This window comes from Lipophrys pholis (genome assembly GCF_963383615.2).
Source record: "Lipophrys pholis genome assembly, chromosome: 4".
NCBI lineage: Eukaryota > Metazoa > Chordata > Actinopteri > Blenniiformes > Blenniidae > Lipophrys > Lipophrys pholis.
The window spans coordinates 7,017,670-7,035,190 of record NC_137637.1 but is presented as its reverse complement, the minus strand read 5'-3'; the positions used below and the strand labels follow the sequence as shown (position 1 = coordinate 7,035,190).

Here is a 17,521-nt window from a genome sequence, read left to right as displayed (position 1 = left end):
GCTAAGTTAAATCATTGGCCGGTGTAAAGGCTGTGGTGTGCAGCAGAGAGGAGGATGGCAGGGTGGAATCAGAGCGTCACGTCGGCTCTGTCAATCAAAGCTCCTCACACCAGCGTAGAATACCAATAATGCTGTCAGCTCCGCGATTCACAGGTTTTTTCATGGCTGCTGCCGACACAGAGACCTTTAGAAAGTGGAGGGATGATCAAAACTGAAAGTTCCTGATGAGTAAAGACAGACGAGATAATTAAGCTGCTGTAGAAAATAAACAACTGTCACATTCAGCTAATTTTCATCAACAAGGTAAGACATTATATAAATAAACTTAAAAAAAACAAACAGAATAATTAGATTGGAAAAGTCAGTACACATCTTCATGCACCTTGAGTTGTGGTCCATCTGATTGGTGCGAGATTTAATCAAATCTTTACTCTCTGGAGTAAATTGTTTAAGGAAAAAAATCAGCAAGGGTTGTACATATTAGTTACTGGTTGTGTGTCGCCTGCAAAATGTTTCAATGTAATTGCAGCAAAAACACATCATCAGAGTACAACAGACCTTCAAGTGACCACTGATTACCTTCTGTTATTGTCATTCAACCATATTTAGCTGACAGGTTTTATTCTGACCTTCTATGCAAGTTAACTGTACGCAGTATCTTTCTAATTGATAAGATACTGTATGTGCTTCCTGAATATGGGAGTATGTCCAATATCTGAGAACTACAATCGTACACATTGGTATAGATGTATTATAATAATAATAATAATAATACAAAACTGTACACATTAGGTGCAGATTCCAAGAAAATCTGTAAAGGTAGTTTTCCTTCTTTGGCTAAAATCATTGAAACTGATAAAGAAATGGTTATTGTCATTGAGAGGCAAGCGACTTAATAAAATAGTAACTAGTGTGATTATATTTAGGACTTCGCAGGCCACAATTAAGCAGCTTGTGGGTTAAGAGTGCGAGGTACACGACAACGTATGGTTTCATATCATGGCAAGAATTTTTTAGTAACTAGCAACTACTCAGTAGATAGACATTAAAGACAATGTTTCCTCCGTGGTGTCTTGACTCCCAGTCTAAATTCTCCTGGGACTTGGTAGTTTTCTTTTGACAATCACCATAACAATCCAACTTGGACGTCTGTCCACTAGAATTTCCGTGTTCTCCCATTGGTAATGTGTGTGGTTTAATTACAAAACAACAAACAGCACCCACTAGTGGCCAGATATGAAATAGTTTTCAGCTGTTTTTGTTGTTTACGTGGAAGTGGACATTGTTTTCAAAACGTTGTTACGTAAACAAGGTTTGAATTCTTATGACTTCATAGCATAACAAGTAGAACTAATTATAGCCACACACAACACCTTGCCTCAAGACAATCTACCATTACAAAGTCATTATAGCCATAGATGGCCCAAATACACTACTGGTGTCTTGCAAATTGGCATTTCAAACCACTAAAATGTTACTGGACATTTCCTAATGTCCACAGATTATTTTGGAGGAATCAGTGAGGTGAAAACTTTCCTTCCTGGGAACGATCTGATACTTCCCAATGTGTTTTAACGCGCTGCGTCTGTTCCTCTGCCTCATCTTCAGGGGAGTTTGGGGAGGTGTGTTATGGACGAATGAGGCTCCCGGGGAAACGGGACATCCCGGTGGCACTCAAGACCCTGAAGGCGGGATACACAGAGAAGCAAAAGAGAGACTTCCTCGCCGAGGCGTCCATCATGGCTCAGTTCGACCACCCCAATGTCATCCGGCTGGAGGGAGTGGTGACCCACAGTACGCTGCCGCTCAGACGATGTATCAGTACAAGATGTTGACAACATTTATTCTAGAGCCTGATGTCTACCTGCAGTTCAACCCATAAAGCCACAGACGGCGGAAGGTTTTCATTTATCTTGAACGATGTTTGCACACTCTAATCGGCCTTCCAGCTCAGTCACAACCTGACACTTCAAGTCGATTCTGTCTAGTTACAATACCGACAAAGTTACTCTGTAGAAAAGGAGTTTTTCTATGTGTCTGAGGTCTTTGATAGTATTTATCTTAACATAGTATTAGAATGACTTTTAATTAAAAGTATTTTGAAAACAAGAAATTACCATATATTATTTCCACATGTATTTTTATGTGTATATGCTGTAGTTCAAAACCTAAAAGTTTAAATATATATTCTGTCTGACAGTTTTATTTAAAAATGGAGTAACGTCAAAAGTCAAATTATGTCTGCGAACCAAAGGACACTTGACTCACAGAAAGATCAAGCGGAAATATGTTTCTGGGTGTATTTCCATTTTGTGTCTGTCTCTGTGTCGTTCACAATTTATTTAAAGGCTGTGGTCCAACGAGCAGCATCCATCATTCACAAAAGTCCTGACCTTTTAAGCAGACTGCTTTTGTTTTGAATCGCAGTTCAGACTCAAAACCTGCTTTGAATTAAAAAGCAGTGCCAGCGCAGCCTTGTTAGGCATCACAGGAAGTACATGAACAGTAGGAACGCTGCCAGTTTCGGTTGTCTGAATGAATTAAAACCTAAAGTAATAGTTTACAAAGAGAACGGCATGATTGTAGTCGGCGGATATTTTTCAGCTTTGTTTTGTTCCTCTGTGTTCTGCCAGGCAAGCCGGTGATGATCATCACAGAGTACATGGAGAACGGCTCTCTGGACTCTTTCCTCAGGGTTTGTATTCAAAACTCTCACTAGTCTGTCGACTGTTCTGTGGCCTGAGATTTAGACGCAAGTCAGGGAAACAGGAAAAACATTTAGATTCAAAGAGAATATTCAACAGGAAAAAAAGACAATTCAATGGAAAACAAATCGCCAAAACTGTACAGAAATATACTCCAAAAAATACACATTAAATACAAACATGTATAATAAACAAATTACATATATATATTCAGAAAATCACAGCAGCAAGAGGCAAAAACACAAATACGGGCAAAAGAATATTGAACAGGGTTGCTGAACAACTGAAAATGTACAGAAAAATAATCAATCTTTAAAACCCAATGAACGTAAAACCAAAAAATACTCCAGACAAAACCAGAACATAAACACACTAGTAGTTAAAATAAGATCCAATTAACATGTAGTAAATACATCAAATACAGAAAATCAACTGTGAATATCCCTTTCGCCTACATTGACTAATCATATTTCTAGGCTGCGGATGTGCAGCCACATTAGGGCACTTCAGGGAGCTGGTGGGGGTCAAAAGTCTAGTGGTGACTCTTCCGCTGTGGGATTTCAACCAGCAAACTCAAGGTCCACTTGTCCAGGCCTCTAGGCCTCCACTGTCAATATAGAATATCAAACAAATGCAAAAAATATAAAGAAATTCCACATTTCTGGAAGAAGCTGGGACACAGAAGTGGTGGACTCAAATGCACGACTCAGAACCTGCAGTCGTACATCAAAAAGTCTTTTGTTTGGTATATATAGAGTTCAAAAACCTAAATGGTGCTAAGAATCAGAGTCAAAAATACAACCAATGAACGCCACTCACACAGGCAGACCAAAAATACAAAAGCTTGAAAAAACATGGAAACAATCTGCAACATAACATGAGGTGAAAACGATCAGGGCTGGAGAGACAATCACACAGATGGGGTAAGTCAGGGTCTGAAACCAGAGGGAAAAAAGTTACCTACAAAATAAAACAGGAAGTGCTTGACAAGATTTGACATGACTGACTTTAATATTAAATGCATGTGACCAAAAGACCTAACATGAACCTAAACTAACATGAAACACTAAACGTGAAGAACCAAACATTAACACACTTAACGAGACGTCACAGTATCAAAACAGAAAATATGACCAGTTTTAAAACAGAATTCTAAAAAAAATAAAGAAAATGGATTGAATAAAAACTGATGCGGAAAATCAAAAAAATAAATGAGAAAAAGCACATACACAGAAAGTATGTATTTATACTGAAACACAAATACAGAAACTAAAAAGGTAAAGCAAGCAAGGAAAATTCAAATGACAGAAAATACAACTGAATAAAAAGAGAGTGGAAGAGGAGAGAGAAACAACACACTAACAAGGATCAAGTGCAGGAAAAAGATCTAGAACACAAAATGTATTTATGAAATGAAAAACCAAAAACAGCAACAAGGATCATTAACAGAACCACATAGAAATAAAAATAAAAACACAAAAATATGAAATTAAATAAAGGCAATTAGACTGAATGTGTTTGATAAATGAAACAAATGCACAAAGGAAATCAGAAAAAAGAAAAGGATAAAGATAAAACCCCATAAAAAAGAAAAAACCAGACAAGTTGAACATTCAGCATATAAAGAAATGAATCCCAAACAAACATCCAGAAATCAAACACAAGACATTTTCAGTTCATTCTCTCACCTCCAAAGCATCTACAAATAAACCAGATGCAATGACATATAATGCCAAAAAACAGTCTTTCGTCACAGCAGGTTGCTTTGCTTTTTTAAGGCACTTGTTTAAAATGTCACACGTGTGTGAAAATGATCAGAATGATCCATTTTTGTGTTTTTATTTGTCAAATGTTTGTCAATATGTTACGATGACTGTAGGGCCGAAGTTACACGACCATGTTTTGAAAACTTTCACTGGGTTTTGGGTATTCGCTTCCATGACAACGGAGCTCAGAGCCTTTGAAAACACAACTTTTTCAAAATTGCTCCAAAGACGTAACTTTTGGAAAAAGCCCTGACTACATCCCTGTGGAAAAAGGAAAACAGAATTTTTCCAAAACGCTGCTACTGCACTTACGAACCATGGCCGTAGTAAATGGTAGCTCTGCATATGGTCAGTAGCTGGACAATAATAACAATGTTTAAACCCAGAGCGTCATGACTCCCTATTGTTCTCTGCTGCATGTGTGTCTGGTTTCATTACTAAAAAAACTAGAGCTACACTCGGTAGAGCGCAAAACCTTCACCAACGCCACATTTGTTTGCTGAACCGAGTTAGCATCGCTAGCATGATAGCCGTTCGGTCATATTGATGCCCACTAAGTAGGTCAGGTAGCTACATCACTGTGCGAAACACTGAGTAGGGATCATCTCCATGGCAACAGACATAGATCTCCTGTGATCTCCTCCATGAGGTGCCTCTCCCATCCACTTTGTATGGAAATTCTTTTCGCTGTTTTTCGGACGCTGTTTGGAAATGGTTAGCCGTTAAGATCCAAAAATCGGTTCTTGGATGATGACAGATCATCCCTGATAATGTCATTCAATTTGGGTCAGTATTTCTTATGAAAATCGGGTCAAATTCATACATACAAACCAATAAATAAATACAAGCAGATGAAAATATAACCTTTTTGGCCCAATCACCTTCATTGGTTTTAGCCGTTTCTAACAGATATCACTAAACTCTAAACTTTTCTGAAATAAAAATGCTTAAATTATACATTTTCACATGTAAATGTTGTCATGGAAACCAGACCTGAGCATTTAGTTTATAAAATGAATGAGCACCTCCAAATTTAAAAAATAAAATGAAATTTTCTTTGAAGGAGATTGGAACGAGTTGATTCTTGGAGCTTTTCATTTAATTAGATATAGGCTGATTTAATATTGTCTTACACTGACAGTGTAAAACAGCTCCACTGTTTGTCATGTGATAATACTGCAGATTATGACTTCAAAGCAAATCCATGTCCTGTTTTATTCTCTTGTCTTTACCAACCTCTCTATCTTGATTAAATCTGTGCTGTTATCACTGTGCTCATCGTCTCCGCCGCTGCACCTAAAACTCCTCTTCCTCTGTCTTCCTGGCAGAGGCACGACGGGCAGTTCACCGTCATCCAGCTGGTGGGGTTGCTGCGTGGCATTGCGGCGGGGATGACCTACCTGTCCGACCTGGGCTACATCCACCGAGACCTGGCCGCCCGCAACATCCTGGTCAACAGCAACCTGGTGTGTAAAGTATCCGACTTCGGCCTGTCCAGAGTCCTGGAGGACGACCCCGACGCCGCATACACCACCAGTGTGAGTTTTCACATCGAGGCAAGCATTACCGCACACACACACACACACACACACACACACACACACACACACACACACACACACACACACACACACACACACGGCTCTTTGAAAGGGATGATTACACAGAACATGGTGGGAGTGATAAAACACATCATTTAAAAGCTCTGAAGAGATTAACGGAGGATGAAATGCGCTGCTCCCAGTACAGATGTTACCTGTCAAAGCTGCAGCCTCGTATTAGCTCGTGCTTTATGTGGCACTCCAGGTTTTAGTGTTCCATAAAGAGGCCGTTGTAAAACTGGAAGCACCAGCAGCAGAAATATTCTGACTTGTAGCACCTCATCATGGTGAAGCTGAAGTGCCAATAGCATCATCTGAGACTCCTCCCACCCAGAGTATCCCACTTCTGACCGGTTGCCCTCTTTCAGGTGCGACAAATCGATGATCAGGTTCAGAGCCATCTAAACAAATCAATTCACAATTTTACCTGTCTTGCTGTTTTGTCTGGTAGAGGAGGATTTTAATTATTTGTTATGTATCAATGCAAGACCATATTTTAGTAAGTATCATTTTTATATTGTCCTGTGTTTTTATGTTTGTCAATTTTGTTGGTTTTTAGCTTACAATGACAAAAAAGGAATTAACTGATCGAACCTCCAAAACTATGAATTCCGCATTCCAATAAAACAATCAATTGTGAAGATGCTCCAATCTGACTTGTAAACTAATTGCAAACAGGTTGAAATGTATCGTCTCAGGCTCTGTTTACACCACAACGTTTCAAATGAAAACGCATGGTTTTTGTTTCAGGAAAGTTTTAAAATTTGAAAACAATGTTGACAGAAATGACAGAAACAGTGAAAGCTTTGTAGTTTTCATGTTGCTCCACTGGTGGGTGTTGTTGATTGTTTTTGTAATGAAACCACACACAAGTGCAGCAGGGCTACAAGGGCTCTAAACATTAACAATGGGAGGACACGGACATTCTAGTGGAGAGATGACCAAGTTGAATTGTTATTACCGTGACTGTCAAAATAAAACTATCAAGTCCCAGGAGAATATGGACTGGGAGTCATGACACCACGGAGGAAACATTGTCCTGACTGCCCAGCTACTGAGCATGTGCAGATGAATTATTTACTACGGCTACGATGCTCATGGTCAGTAGCAGGGTTTCTGCCACCTACCAGCAGCTGGAACCTGTTTTTAGTGGCGCTGAGCACCACTGTCGTGAAAACTGACTCCCAAAGTGCAATGAAAGTTTAACATTTTCACTTGAAAACATTGTCGTGTTAAAGGAGCTTAAGACCACAAGATGTTGAAAGTGGTTACCAGCTGAAGAGTTTTACCTCATTCCTATTCTAACATTTACTAAATCAATGTCTTTCTTGCAAATAGGTTTGTTTTTACAATAAGGCCAATCAGGTACTTGTACACGTTGCTATTAAGATTCACCAACCAGTAGTGAAAGCGACAGCCGGATCTCAGGAATGTGTAAGAAGCAAACATCTGTCACCAGCGTCAGGCCAAGAAACTCACAAAATGTTCAGATAAAAAGAAACAGCTGCAAAGTGAAATGTCTTCTGGTCTGAAATATCTCACAAATAAACCTGAACACTTTAGAGGACAAGTCCATTGAGTTCGTTTTTTTTAGCAGAGTCTGATGCGATCAGGTCGGAGCACATAGATGGAAATCAGCTGACACGTTTGTCTTGTACTGTCAAAGCACAGCAATCAGATTACAGAGAGAGGCGATTACAGCATCACTCGGGCTTTCTGGAGGGGAAAGGGATCATAGATTGTGAAATTACAGACGCTATAACATCATTAAAGCACACCTCAAATTAATGCTTGATAATGGCTGAAGATTAGCGTGCCTCCCATTACTGTATGGAAATCCTTGGAAGGTGAATAAAGCTGGGAATCAGGTGGCAGCAAAGTCACTTTGAAGAAACTCTGAGCCGAGGTTAGGGATTCTAGCGGGTGGCCTTTAAGAGTTTAGCAAGACATCAAGAGACTGTTATGAGCTGCGTTCAGAGAGTAACCTTCAAACATTTGAAAAAAAGACACACAGGGAGCTTGCTGTTTGTTTAGGAAGTGATGCGTCCATTTGTCAACTTAATTAAGTGTCAGTATTATATCGAGAGTAATGCCAGTTGTTCACATACTGACTGAAATGTTCTCTTTCCTAACACACATCCACACTGACTCAGTCAAGTGTGCTATTGATGCTTTATTCACTCGCTAAAATGCTTCAAAGTGGAAAATTTCAACCCAAGAATTTGTGAAAGATCTTTCAAGGGTTAATTTTTACCCAGAACCTTTTGAAGAAAAAGATTAACACTATAGTGTGACATATCTTTATCATGCAATCTGTGGGAACAGCGTAATACTGACCAAAATCACTCAGTACATTTCATAATTCAAAGCTTAACTGTGTGTCTCACAGGGTATGTGTGTTACTAGATTACTGTAAAAGATGTAAAAGTTTATAATGTCATCTGTCATTCACTCATTGTTGTCAGTTTGGAAGAAAAGTTAAGAAATGAGGAAGTTACCAAGTGTCGTCACTTTTCCAATAAAGCATTAAACCTTCACATACATTTACTTATTAATGGTGCAAGAAACCAAATCCTTAAAACTGTTCTACAAGCTACAATTACAGTAACTGTGTTAATTAATTAATGACTTTATTCTCATTGTGTTTGAGGAGGGACAGATGCACTCAGTCCGTATGACCACTGTCATTAAGATCATGTTCAGGAACAAGATATTCTGTTGGATTTTGGATGGGCTAATGAAAGACGAGTAATAGTACTTGTCAAACTTCTAGATAAGGCTCTGAAAAGCGTTACTAAAGAGTGTACTTTCTCCAAATTTATTAGATAAGGAATTTAAGTGAAAGTCAGGGAGTGATTTGTTCTGGGAATTGTGCAAGATTTCCTCTTTATTTTTGTATCACTGTCCTGCTGTTGTCGGGATAAAATCACTCACAGTGATTAATGCTACTTAACCAACAGACCAAACAATTCTCATGAAATATGTGTATTTTAATGGAAGGCTGAGAACCTTGGATAGTAGAAGAAGGCAGAGATGGACTTTGTGTTTTATGTTGTGCCCACAGACATGAGGCCAAAATATTCTGCATAGCACATGCAAAGTTTGTACAGATGTTTTTGTACCTGTTTTTACAACCTGTGGAATAATGTGTACGGATAACAAAATTACGATGTACTCCCTGAAAACTACAAAGCCTCTGAACCCATGCAATATTACTCGGTTTGCCCCAAAAAATACCTGAACGATATGTTCTTAATTTGATTCATGCATAATTCTTGACCAATTTACTTTCAAAATTCAGATTTTCAGAAATTGGTCTTTTGCATTATTTTTCAACATGTATTCAGAAACAAGCCTTTGAATGTGTTTGACCAATTCTTTAGTATATGTGGATGATGGCGCTTTGATTTGTCGACTGGAGAGTTTACATTCAAACCTTGCCTTTGAATATTTAAAACAATAAATATAACCTTCTTGAACAATAGACATGACTTTTTGTACAGATTATTTCAGCAGAAGTTGACTTTGACATGACAGAATGCAAATGTAACCAAACTGACTTCAACACTAACTGCGGCCCATTGTTCATCATTAAGCAGCTTGCAGCAAATTCTGGGATTAAAATTGACAAGGCACATTCATGAAAGTTGCCCTTAACTGTTTTGCACTTCTGATTGTTAACACTAAATAGAATCTGAATGAGTTTGCAATGAGGATAGATGATATTTCCCAATAAAAAAGTTTTCATACGTAAAAGCAGTAGATAGAAGATGTATAATATACCTACTCACACTTGAATGAAGAAAGAATGTGTTACCAAGGTGTCGGGGTGTGGAGGTGCTGTTTGACAATACATCCACAAGGCGATGATGCTTTTATCATGAACCTTCTGGTTCTTTCAGGGTGGAAAGATCCCGATCCGCTGGACAGCCCCGGAGGCCATAGCATACAGGAAGTTCTCCTCCTCCAGCGACGTGTGGAGCTACGGCGTGGTGATGTGGGAAGTGATGTCATATGGAGAGCGGCCATACTGGAACCTCACCAACAGAGACGTGAGCCTTTTTTTTTTTTTTTTTTAAACAAAATACTATATTTTACGGACTATTGAGCGCACCTGAATATAAGCCACACCCGCAAAATGTGAAAAGAAAAACAAAAAGCGTATATATGGGCCGCGCACGACTATAAGGATTCCACGTTGTAACAGGGCAGGAATTTCACTGCGGGAATACGGGGATTGCTCATACTTTCATCAATTCCTGCAAATCTGTCTTTCATAGTGCTAGAAATTCCTGCACACAATGCTGTGTGTGTGTGTGTGTGTGTGTGTGTGTGTGTGTGTGTGTGTGTGTGTGTGTGTGTGTGTGTGTGTGTGTGTGTGGTCTGCCTGCTGCAGAGAAGCCCGCAGAGAAAGAGAGAGAGAGAGAGAGAGAGAGAGAGAGAGAGAGAGAGAGAGAGAGAGAGAGAGAGAGAGAGAGAAATACACAATCAGTGAGGGTTTTAGAAGATTTCTCAGCCACGTAGTCCAGCAGGGCGGATTTACGTGATGCACCTGAACTCATCACTCATGGCCTTCAGCTGCTGAAGTTTTGGACCACAGAAAGAAGCACAAGACGTGGTCATGAAGAGCAGAAATATCACTTTGAGGGCAAGTTATGGAGAAGCAGAGGCTCAAAACAGCATGCATCTACATGCAGAAGTAGAATCTGGAGGCATGAAACCTGTTAACCCGTGTAAATCCATAGATTAGCTGTGTCGTTGTATAAACTGCAGGGTTCAAAGCCTGTGAAAAAAGTAGCGGCTTATAGTCTGGAAAGTATGATAAACCAGTGAGTTTTGGGTTTTGTTCAAATGAACAAATTCAATGATTTTGCAAATCAGTTTTTAAAGCACTGTTCATTTCATTTATATTATTTCTTTGTCATTCAGAATAATAACTACACAGTTTTGTTCAGAAAACAAGATGAAATGTGTCAAGAAATGTTGGAAGTGTAAAACAATGAAAGACCTGATTCTGGCTTTACATTTAATGGAGTTTGGCAGTATATTGGGACAGCAGAAATAACCCATAACTCTGAACTGGCTTCCATTAATAACTGTTTTTATGTCTTGGTCACATCATTAGGTTCACCTGTTTACTGCTCAATATCTTATCAACCAATCACATGGCAGCAGCTCAATGCATTTCTCTATGTAAGCATCGTACAATCAAAGTTTGAACCAAACAAATAATGATTTTGAACATAGAATGACAGTTTCTGACTGTGTCTGCTCGGAATTAAACAGGGAATCATCTTTAGGTAACTCTTCTATTTGGGTGAAGATATCTTGTTGATGTCAGAGATCAGAGAAGAACAGTCAGACAGGTTGGAAATATAATGAATTTAAAAGTAAAACTACGAAAAACAAAGGACTTTTTTCAGTCAAATCCTGCAAAACATCTCTGAACACAGTACGCCACCTGGTACAAACAGGAAACTGAGGCTACAGTTAACACAGGACCAACAGAACTGGACAGTAGATGATTGGAAAAATGTCTCCTGCTCTGATTCAGTCTTTAATTGTTATTACCACATTCAGATGGTAGTGTCAGAATTCAGAGGACACATGACAGTGTGGGTTCCTGCTATCAGCTACTCCAGCTGCTTCTGCTGGTGTGATGTTTGTTAAGGACATATTCTCACAGGCTGCTTTTATCAACGGAGAGTTTTTGAACCACACAACCTATATGACTATGTCCATCCTATTATTATCAGTTGGGATGTAGTGGTACCAATACCAGTATCGGGTGTTGGGTTTGATATAAAAATTCCCAATACACACTGGAGATTATTACGTGATGTCATGCATGCAGAAGAGAAAGAGAGCATGAGCGATATCATCCTGGAGATTCTTTAATATTAATGAGAAAGACAAAACCAAGACAGACTGTAAATCATGTTCTGCCAAAATCTCAAGAGGAGAAAGACAGTTGGTACAACACCAGCAACTTAATCAGCAGAGACATTTGGACCAGCAGAGTTAGAACAATGTCGCTCAGTAGTTTAACTGCTCAGTGGATCAGGATTTTACTGTGAGCCATTGCTAAATGATACATGCTACATGCTAAAGAGTTTCAAGGCTCACACACCAGCAGTGCACATTAAGATTTATAGGCAAGAAACTGTTTCAAGAGATTCACATCGTGGATGTGCAGCACACAAATCTGCAAACTGAGAACTTCTGTCATGGAGCATGACATGGAGAAATATCTTTGAGAACGACCCCTACTTCCTTGGTGAGTCTAGGACACCATCAATTAGGACACCTTTTAAGATCTAAGAAGATTCAATGTAGTACTGGAAAGGTGTACCATAGTGTGGTTAATGACGCCATATGCATAAATATGAACCTCCAATCCATCATTTTGGTTATACCATTGGATATTTTAGGTAAATTCAGAATTTTTTTATATGAAAGTTATTTCTTATTAGTTGAAAGCAAAGTTGATTACAGTTTCAGCTTCCTAGCAACAATACTAGTAAAATAATAAGTGGTGTGTTGTTTTCAGATGTATGTTTTTTCTTGTCTGCATGCAGGTGATCAAGTCTGTGGAGGAAGGGTACCGGCTTCCCGCTCCGATGGGCTGCCCCGGTGCTTTGCACACGCTCATGTTGGACTGCTGGCAGAAGGATCGCAACGAGCGGCCACGCTTCTGCCAGATAGTCACCATCCTTGACAAGCTAATCCGCAACCCAGAGAATCTAAAGTCCATGGACACACTCTGCAGGTGGGTGAGAGTCTCAAAAGATCCACACATAGTAATATTGTGCCGCACAACTGAAGAGTCTTTTGATTTAATTTGGCCAGATGAGTTCGCCAACATTTAATCAAATATTGGTTGATGTGATTAGCGGATTAAGCTGCAAATCAAAGCGGGGCGCTGCCTGCGAGGGCCTGAGAAAAGGATCTCCTGGACAACACGTGTGACAGACTGTCATGGCTACTAAGTAGGCGTCCTGGCGCTAGAGGCAGATTAATCCCTTCTCATCCAGCTGCAAAACAAGGGTTCAGCAGGACTAAGTTGCCGCCGCAAAGTTTCCTGCTCAAAGTTCCTTTGGCAGATGAAGCGAGCGGCCGTTTTCCAATAAGCTCATCTGTGATGGACGCGTGCTTGTTAAGTGAAAGCCCGGCTGTGATACTGACACTGATCTGTGGCGAGTGTGGGAGCAGGTCAGAGAAGACATTCAGCCCAAAGCTGGACCAGGGTAAATTACTCCGTTCAGATCCAGAGGTCCTACGGAGTCTGTGGTGCGTGGCTTCGAGTGAGACTGTAGGAAGAGACAGAAGAGGATTGTTGAGGACTTCTCCCTGTATTAATCTACCCAAAGTAGCCATCCTGCAACCACCTCTTCTCTATCATTTTAACTGCTATTGATTTTCTGTCTTAGATTGCATTTCAACACCCCCCACCTCCCCACCCCCACCCTCTAACTCACACTTGTTCCCAGACTCTCTCCAGCTAATCTTTTTGTTCTTCCATTCATCTTCCTCTCTCTTTTCTCTGCCAACCCACCGCCATCCGTCTCTCTCTAGTTTAAGCAGTCCTCCGCTGATGGAGAGAGCTATCCCCGACTTCAGTAGCTGTAACTCAGTGGATGAGTGGCTGGACACCATAAAGATGGGCCGCTACAAGGACCACTTTGCAGCAGGGGGGTACCACACTCTGGGGCATGTCATAAGCATGAACCAAGGGTGAGTACTGAGGTGTAAAGGTGAGAGGTAATGAGGCGCTGTCAGTAATCATTGGACTGTCACAATCAAAAGTTGGTTCAACACTTTACAGATTAGATTGATTTTCTTTAATTTCCATTTCCATACTTAACGTTTGACTCTGAACAGAGTCACAGACTCTGAGATTAACTGTACATGTCACTGGTATCAATGTCATTTGATCATTGACTATTCACATCATGGACCCAGGATTGATTTAAGATTAGACTCAGGAGCAAAGATGAACAAATTAAAGGAAAACTCCTTCAGCAGAACGGCGCTCAGAGTTCCTTCCTGCATTCATCTCTTCAGCACAGGGGAGTCAAACATGTTGCCTGTGGACCAAAACCGGCTGCAAGAGGATTCAATCCGAGGAAAAGTTACTGCTGTACCTAATTTGGCCACTGTGTTGCGTAGTGTGATCTAGTAAGATTAGAGAATCTGGATTCACTGTTATGTTTTGACCAAAACATTTAAAAAAAAGAGTCCAGAGCATATTGAAGAGTTTACACAGTCTAACACACTGAATGGCATCAGAATATATCATTGAAATTGTGATGGAATCTAAACCCAAACAGTCACACAGGATATCAGCTGCTGTGCTGCATACAGACTGAAATGAGTACACTCTGTGAGTATGTTTGATTCCACTTCCCTGTTCAGCTTACGAAGTCCTTTAAATTCTGGTTTTCTGTGTATCCCTATATATTTTTCTACTCTTTTTGTTAATGCATTTGCAGGTGACAAATATATGCTGGTTCTTTCTTTGCTCTTCTTTTAATACTTTTTGTTTCCTTCTATTCCTTCTTTACCGGGTTAATTCAAGTATTGGAGGCAGAGTGTCTGGCTAACACATCACAATGGCTGTAAATGTTGCAGTGACTTACTGGCAGCTGGTTCATATTTCCTTCCATCGCAACATCACATGTTACGAAGTCAAGATTGTTTTGACGTTTAGCAACCAATGATGCACTAATTATATCTGATAAAATTGTTCATACATTTATTTATGATTATTTCTTTTTTTACAATTGATTTACAATTTACAATTGCTGCTTAGTAAGTATCATCAATTAATGGATAGGACAACAATGTCATCCAGTAAACCTATTATTGATTAGCAAAAACATATCTTGTATTTATGGATTATTGTATTATTATCTGCAGTTGCACATTTTAATAATCTTTCAATTTGTAAAAACAAAATTAAAAAAGCCAATAATTACATAGTGTGCAAAATGTTTTATGACACTGTTGGAAAGTTGTTGTGTTTATTATACTGTATTTCAAAAAACTAAAATAATCATGTTAATGCTAGTCAATACATCATTGGCCAATATAAAGATATATTTTGCTCCCCAACCTGTTTTTGGAGTCTTAAGATAACGAAGACCATGCAGTTATGCTAAAACATTGAACAATTAACAGATCACAATCACTACTGACCTCTAAAATCATTCTCAGTGATCATACTTGAAGTTCTTTAGTTTGTTTCCAAAAACTTAAACTGTCAAAAGGTTCCTGAGCTTTACGTTTTCTCATAATCTCTCACTATTTCCGAGAATAAGCTGTGTACGTGATTTATACTACTGAACATTACAACCACCATTGACATAAATCAGTGATAGTGTAGAGTACGTAAGTCTCCCATTGCTGTCAACATTTAAGGCATGAATTGCATTGTTGGAGGAAGCTGGAGAAAAACTCACACAATCCAAAAACAAAACGTTTGCGGTGCTAGATCACTTGGTTAGATGATGGAAGAACAGTTTTACTTTAGGCCGATAACCACTGCTATCAGATACTATTGTTTTTGCGGTGCTGGGTCTCATCCCTGGTATCTTTGATGAAAGTTCCACACAATCCCTGCATCTACCTCACCTCCTTCAAATACAGACTTTTTTTTCACCCAGTCAGAAAACTAGTCAGTTATCAGGTACAGTAGCTTGGAATAACTACATTAGTGGTGTTACATTATTTCATTGTATTCAATTACATTGCACCAATACCACTTTTTAAAAGGACGAGTACCAACTTTTAGCTACATGCTGATACCGGTACCGATACCAGTACTTATTAAATGCCATCAAGCCTAATTTGTCTCCATAAGCAAACCTTTAGCAAAGGCTATGCATTGCCATAAACCACCTCCATGCAGCCTCTACGTTGACACTATGTCACCTCCAACGGTCTTGAAGGCTCCAGTTAGACTGCGTCTACAGTACACATAGTGCAGTGCGTAGCATCGATCTACGCACTGCACTATGTGTACTGTAGACTGTAGACTGAGGGACCAAGCTGTTAATGAGTATATCAGTCAGGACGATTAAAGCCTGACTGATCCACTGAGCAGTTAAACTACTGAGTGACATCGTTCTAACTCTGCTGGTCCAAATGTCTCTCATAAGTAAATTGCTGGTGTTGTACGAACTATCTTTCTCCTCCTCTTCATATTTTGTCAGAACAGAATTTACTGTCTTACTTTTGTCATTCTTGTAAATATTAAGGAATCGCTAAACTGTGGACATCGCTCGTCCTCTCTTGCATATTTACGGATGACGTTTCTGACACATGATGTCACGTAAAACTCGCCGGGTTGTTTGTAATAAGTGGTTTGTGTGGTATCGGATCGATAATCAATACTGGTATCGGTATCAGTGCATCCTTAGGTTAAGCGCTTGTTTCGCTCAGTCTCATAAATGAACTATCATTCTGCCCTGAATCCCTTCTGTTCTCATGTCGTCATCACCGAGAGTCTTCAGTCCTCAGGAATCCCAGACTAACTGTTTGTGTCTGTGCTTGTGCTATATAGAGACATGCAGCGGCTCGGCGTGACGCTGATGGGCCACCAGAAGAAGATCATGACCAGTGTCCAGCTGATGAGGGCGCAGGTCCTCAACAAGAGTGTGCCGTCGGTGCATGTATAACTCCAACAGGGAGCTTTCTTTGTGCCAAACATCTGGGAACATGGTCTTCTGTAAGTTCTGGAGGGACTCCACAGGAAACAAGAGAAGATTAACAGGAGAAGATTTGTGGGAACGTTAAAAGACTTTTCCTCAAGAGGTTAACGAACAAAGCACAGATGGTTTTACCTACGGAGGAAGTAAACGTGACTCCTTCAGGACAAGTCCTACCTTTCTATTTCTTTTCCAACCTGATACGTTTTCTGTCAAAACGTCATGTTTATAAATGGAAAGACTGCCTTAATTATCACAAATGATTTTAATTTTATTGTCTACAAAGAGAAGATAATTTATCAATCATGAATCTATTGGAGGAATATGATTTACTAAAAAAGAGGAGACGAGGTGACGGGGACGATGAGGGTGTCTGCTGACACCTGTTACCTCTCCCAGAGCAGCAGCTTGAAGACAATGAGGATTGAGCCAGAGAAAAACACAAAAAAAGTTAGGAAAAGTGAGATAGGGCTCACCTGAGTTGCCAGATCGTCTCCACAGAGGAGAAGACCTATTTCACCCCAGGCTATTAATACCAGCAAACAGGCACATCTCTCCACCATCCAACCATGATGAATGACCCCGGAGAGCCGAGAGCCTCTGCATCCGCTCTGAAGCTGCACGGCGCACAACAACTGTACGACCAAGATGTGTGTGGTTCAGTTTTGGTGCACTTTAGTCTACAAACTCTCCGCGTTGTAGAGGCTGTACAGTTGGGTCACCAGCTTCAATCGGAGCCG

At 39.9% G+C, this 17,521-nt stretch overlaps 1 protein-coding gene across 1 annotated transcript in view; it reads left to right on the top strand.

Annotated features, from left to right (window-relative positions):
• epha8 (eph receptor A8) overlaps positions 1–16,751 on the top strand; it is a gene marked incomplete at its 3' end in the record, with an annotated part of 205,090 nt that extends 188,339 nt beyond the window's left edge. Inside the window, exons 14-20 of the mRNA XM_080461821.1 lie at positions 1,609–1,794; positions 2,634–2,695; positions 5,800–6,027; positions 9,975–10,124; positions 12,651–12,841; positions 13,648–13,806; positions 16,637–16,751. Of these exons, the coding sequence (XP_080317947.1) occupies positions 1,609–1,794; positions 2,634–2,695; positions 5,800–6,027; positions 9,975–10,124; positions 12,651–12,841; positions 13,648–13,806; positions 16,637–16,751 (1,091 nt within the window). The remainder of the gene's footprint in view (positions 1–1,608; positions 1,795–2,633; positions 2,696–5,799; positions 6,028–9,974; positions 10,125–12,650; positions 12,842–13,647; positions 13,807–16,636) is intronic.
• Between the last annotated feature and the right edge of the window lie 770 nt (positions 16,752–17,521).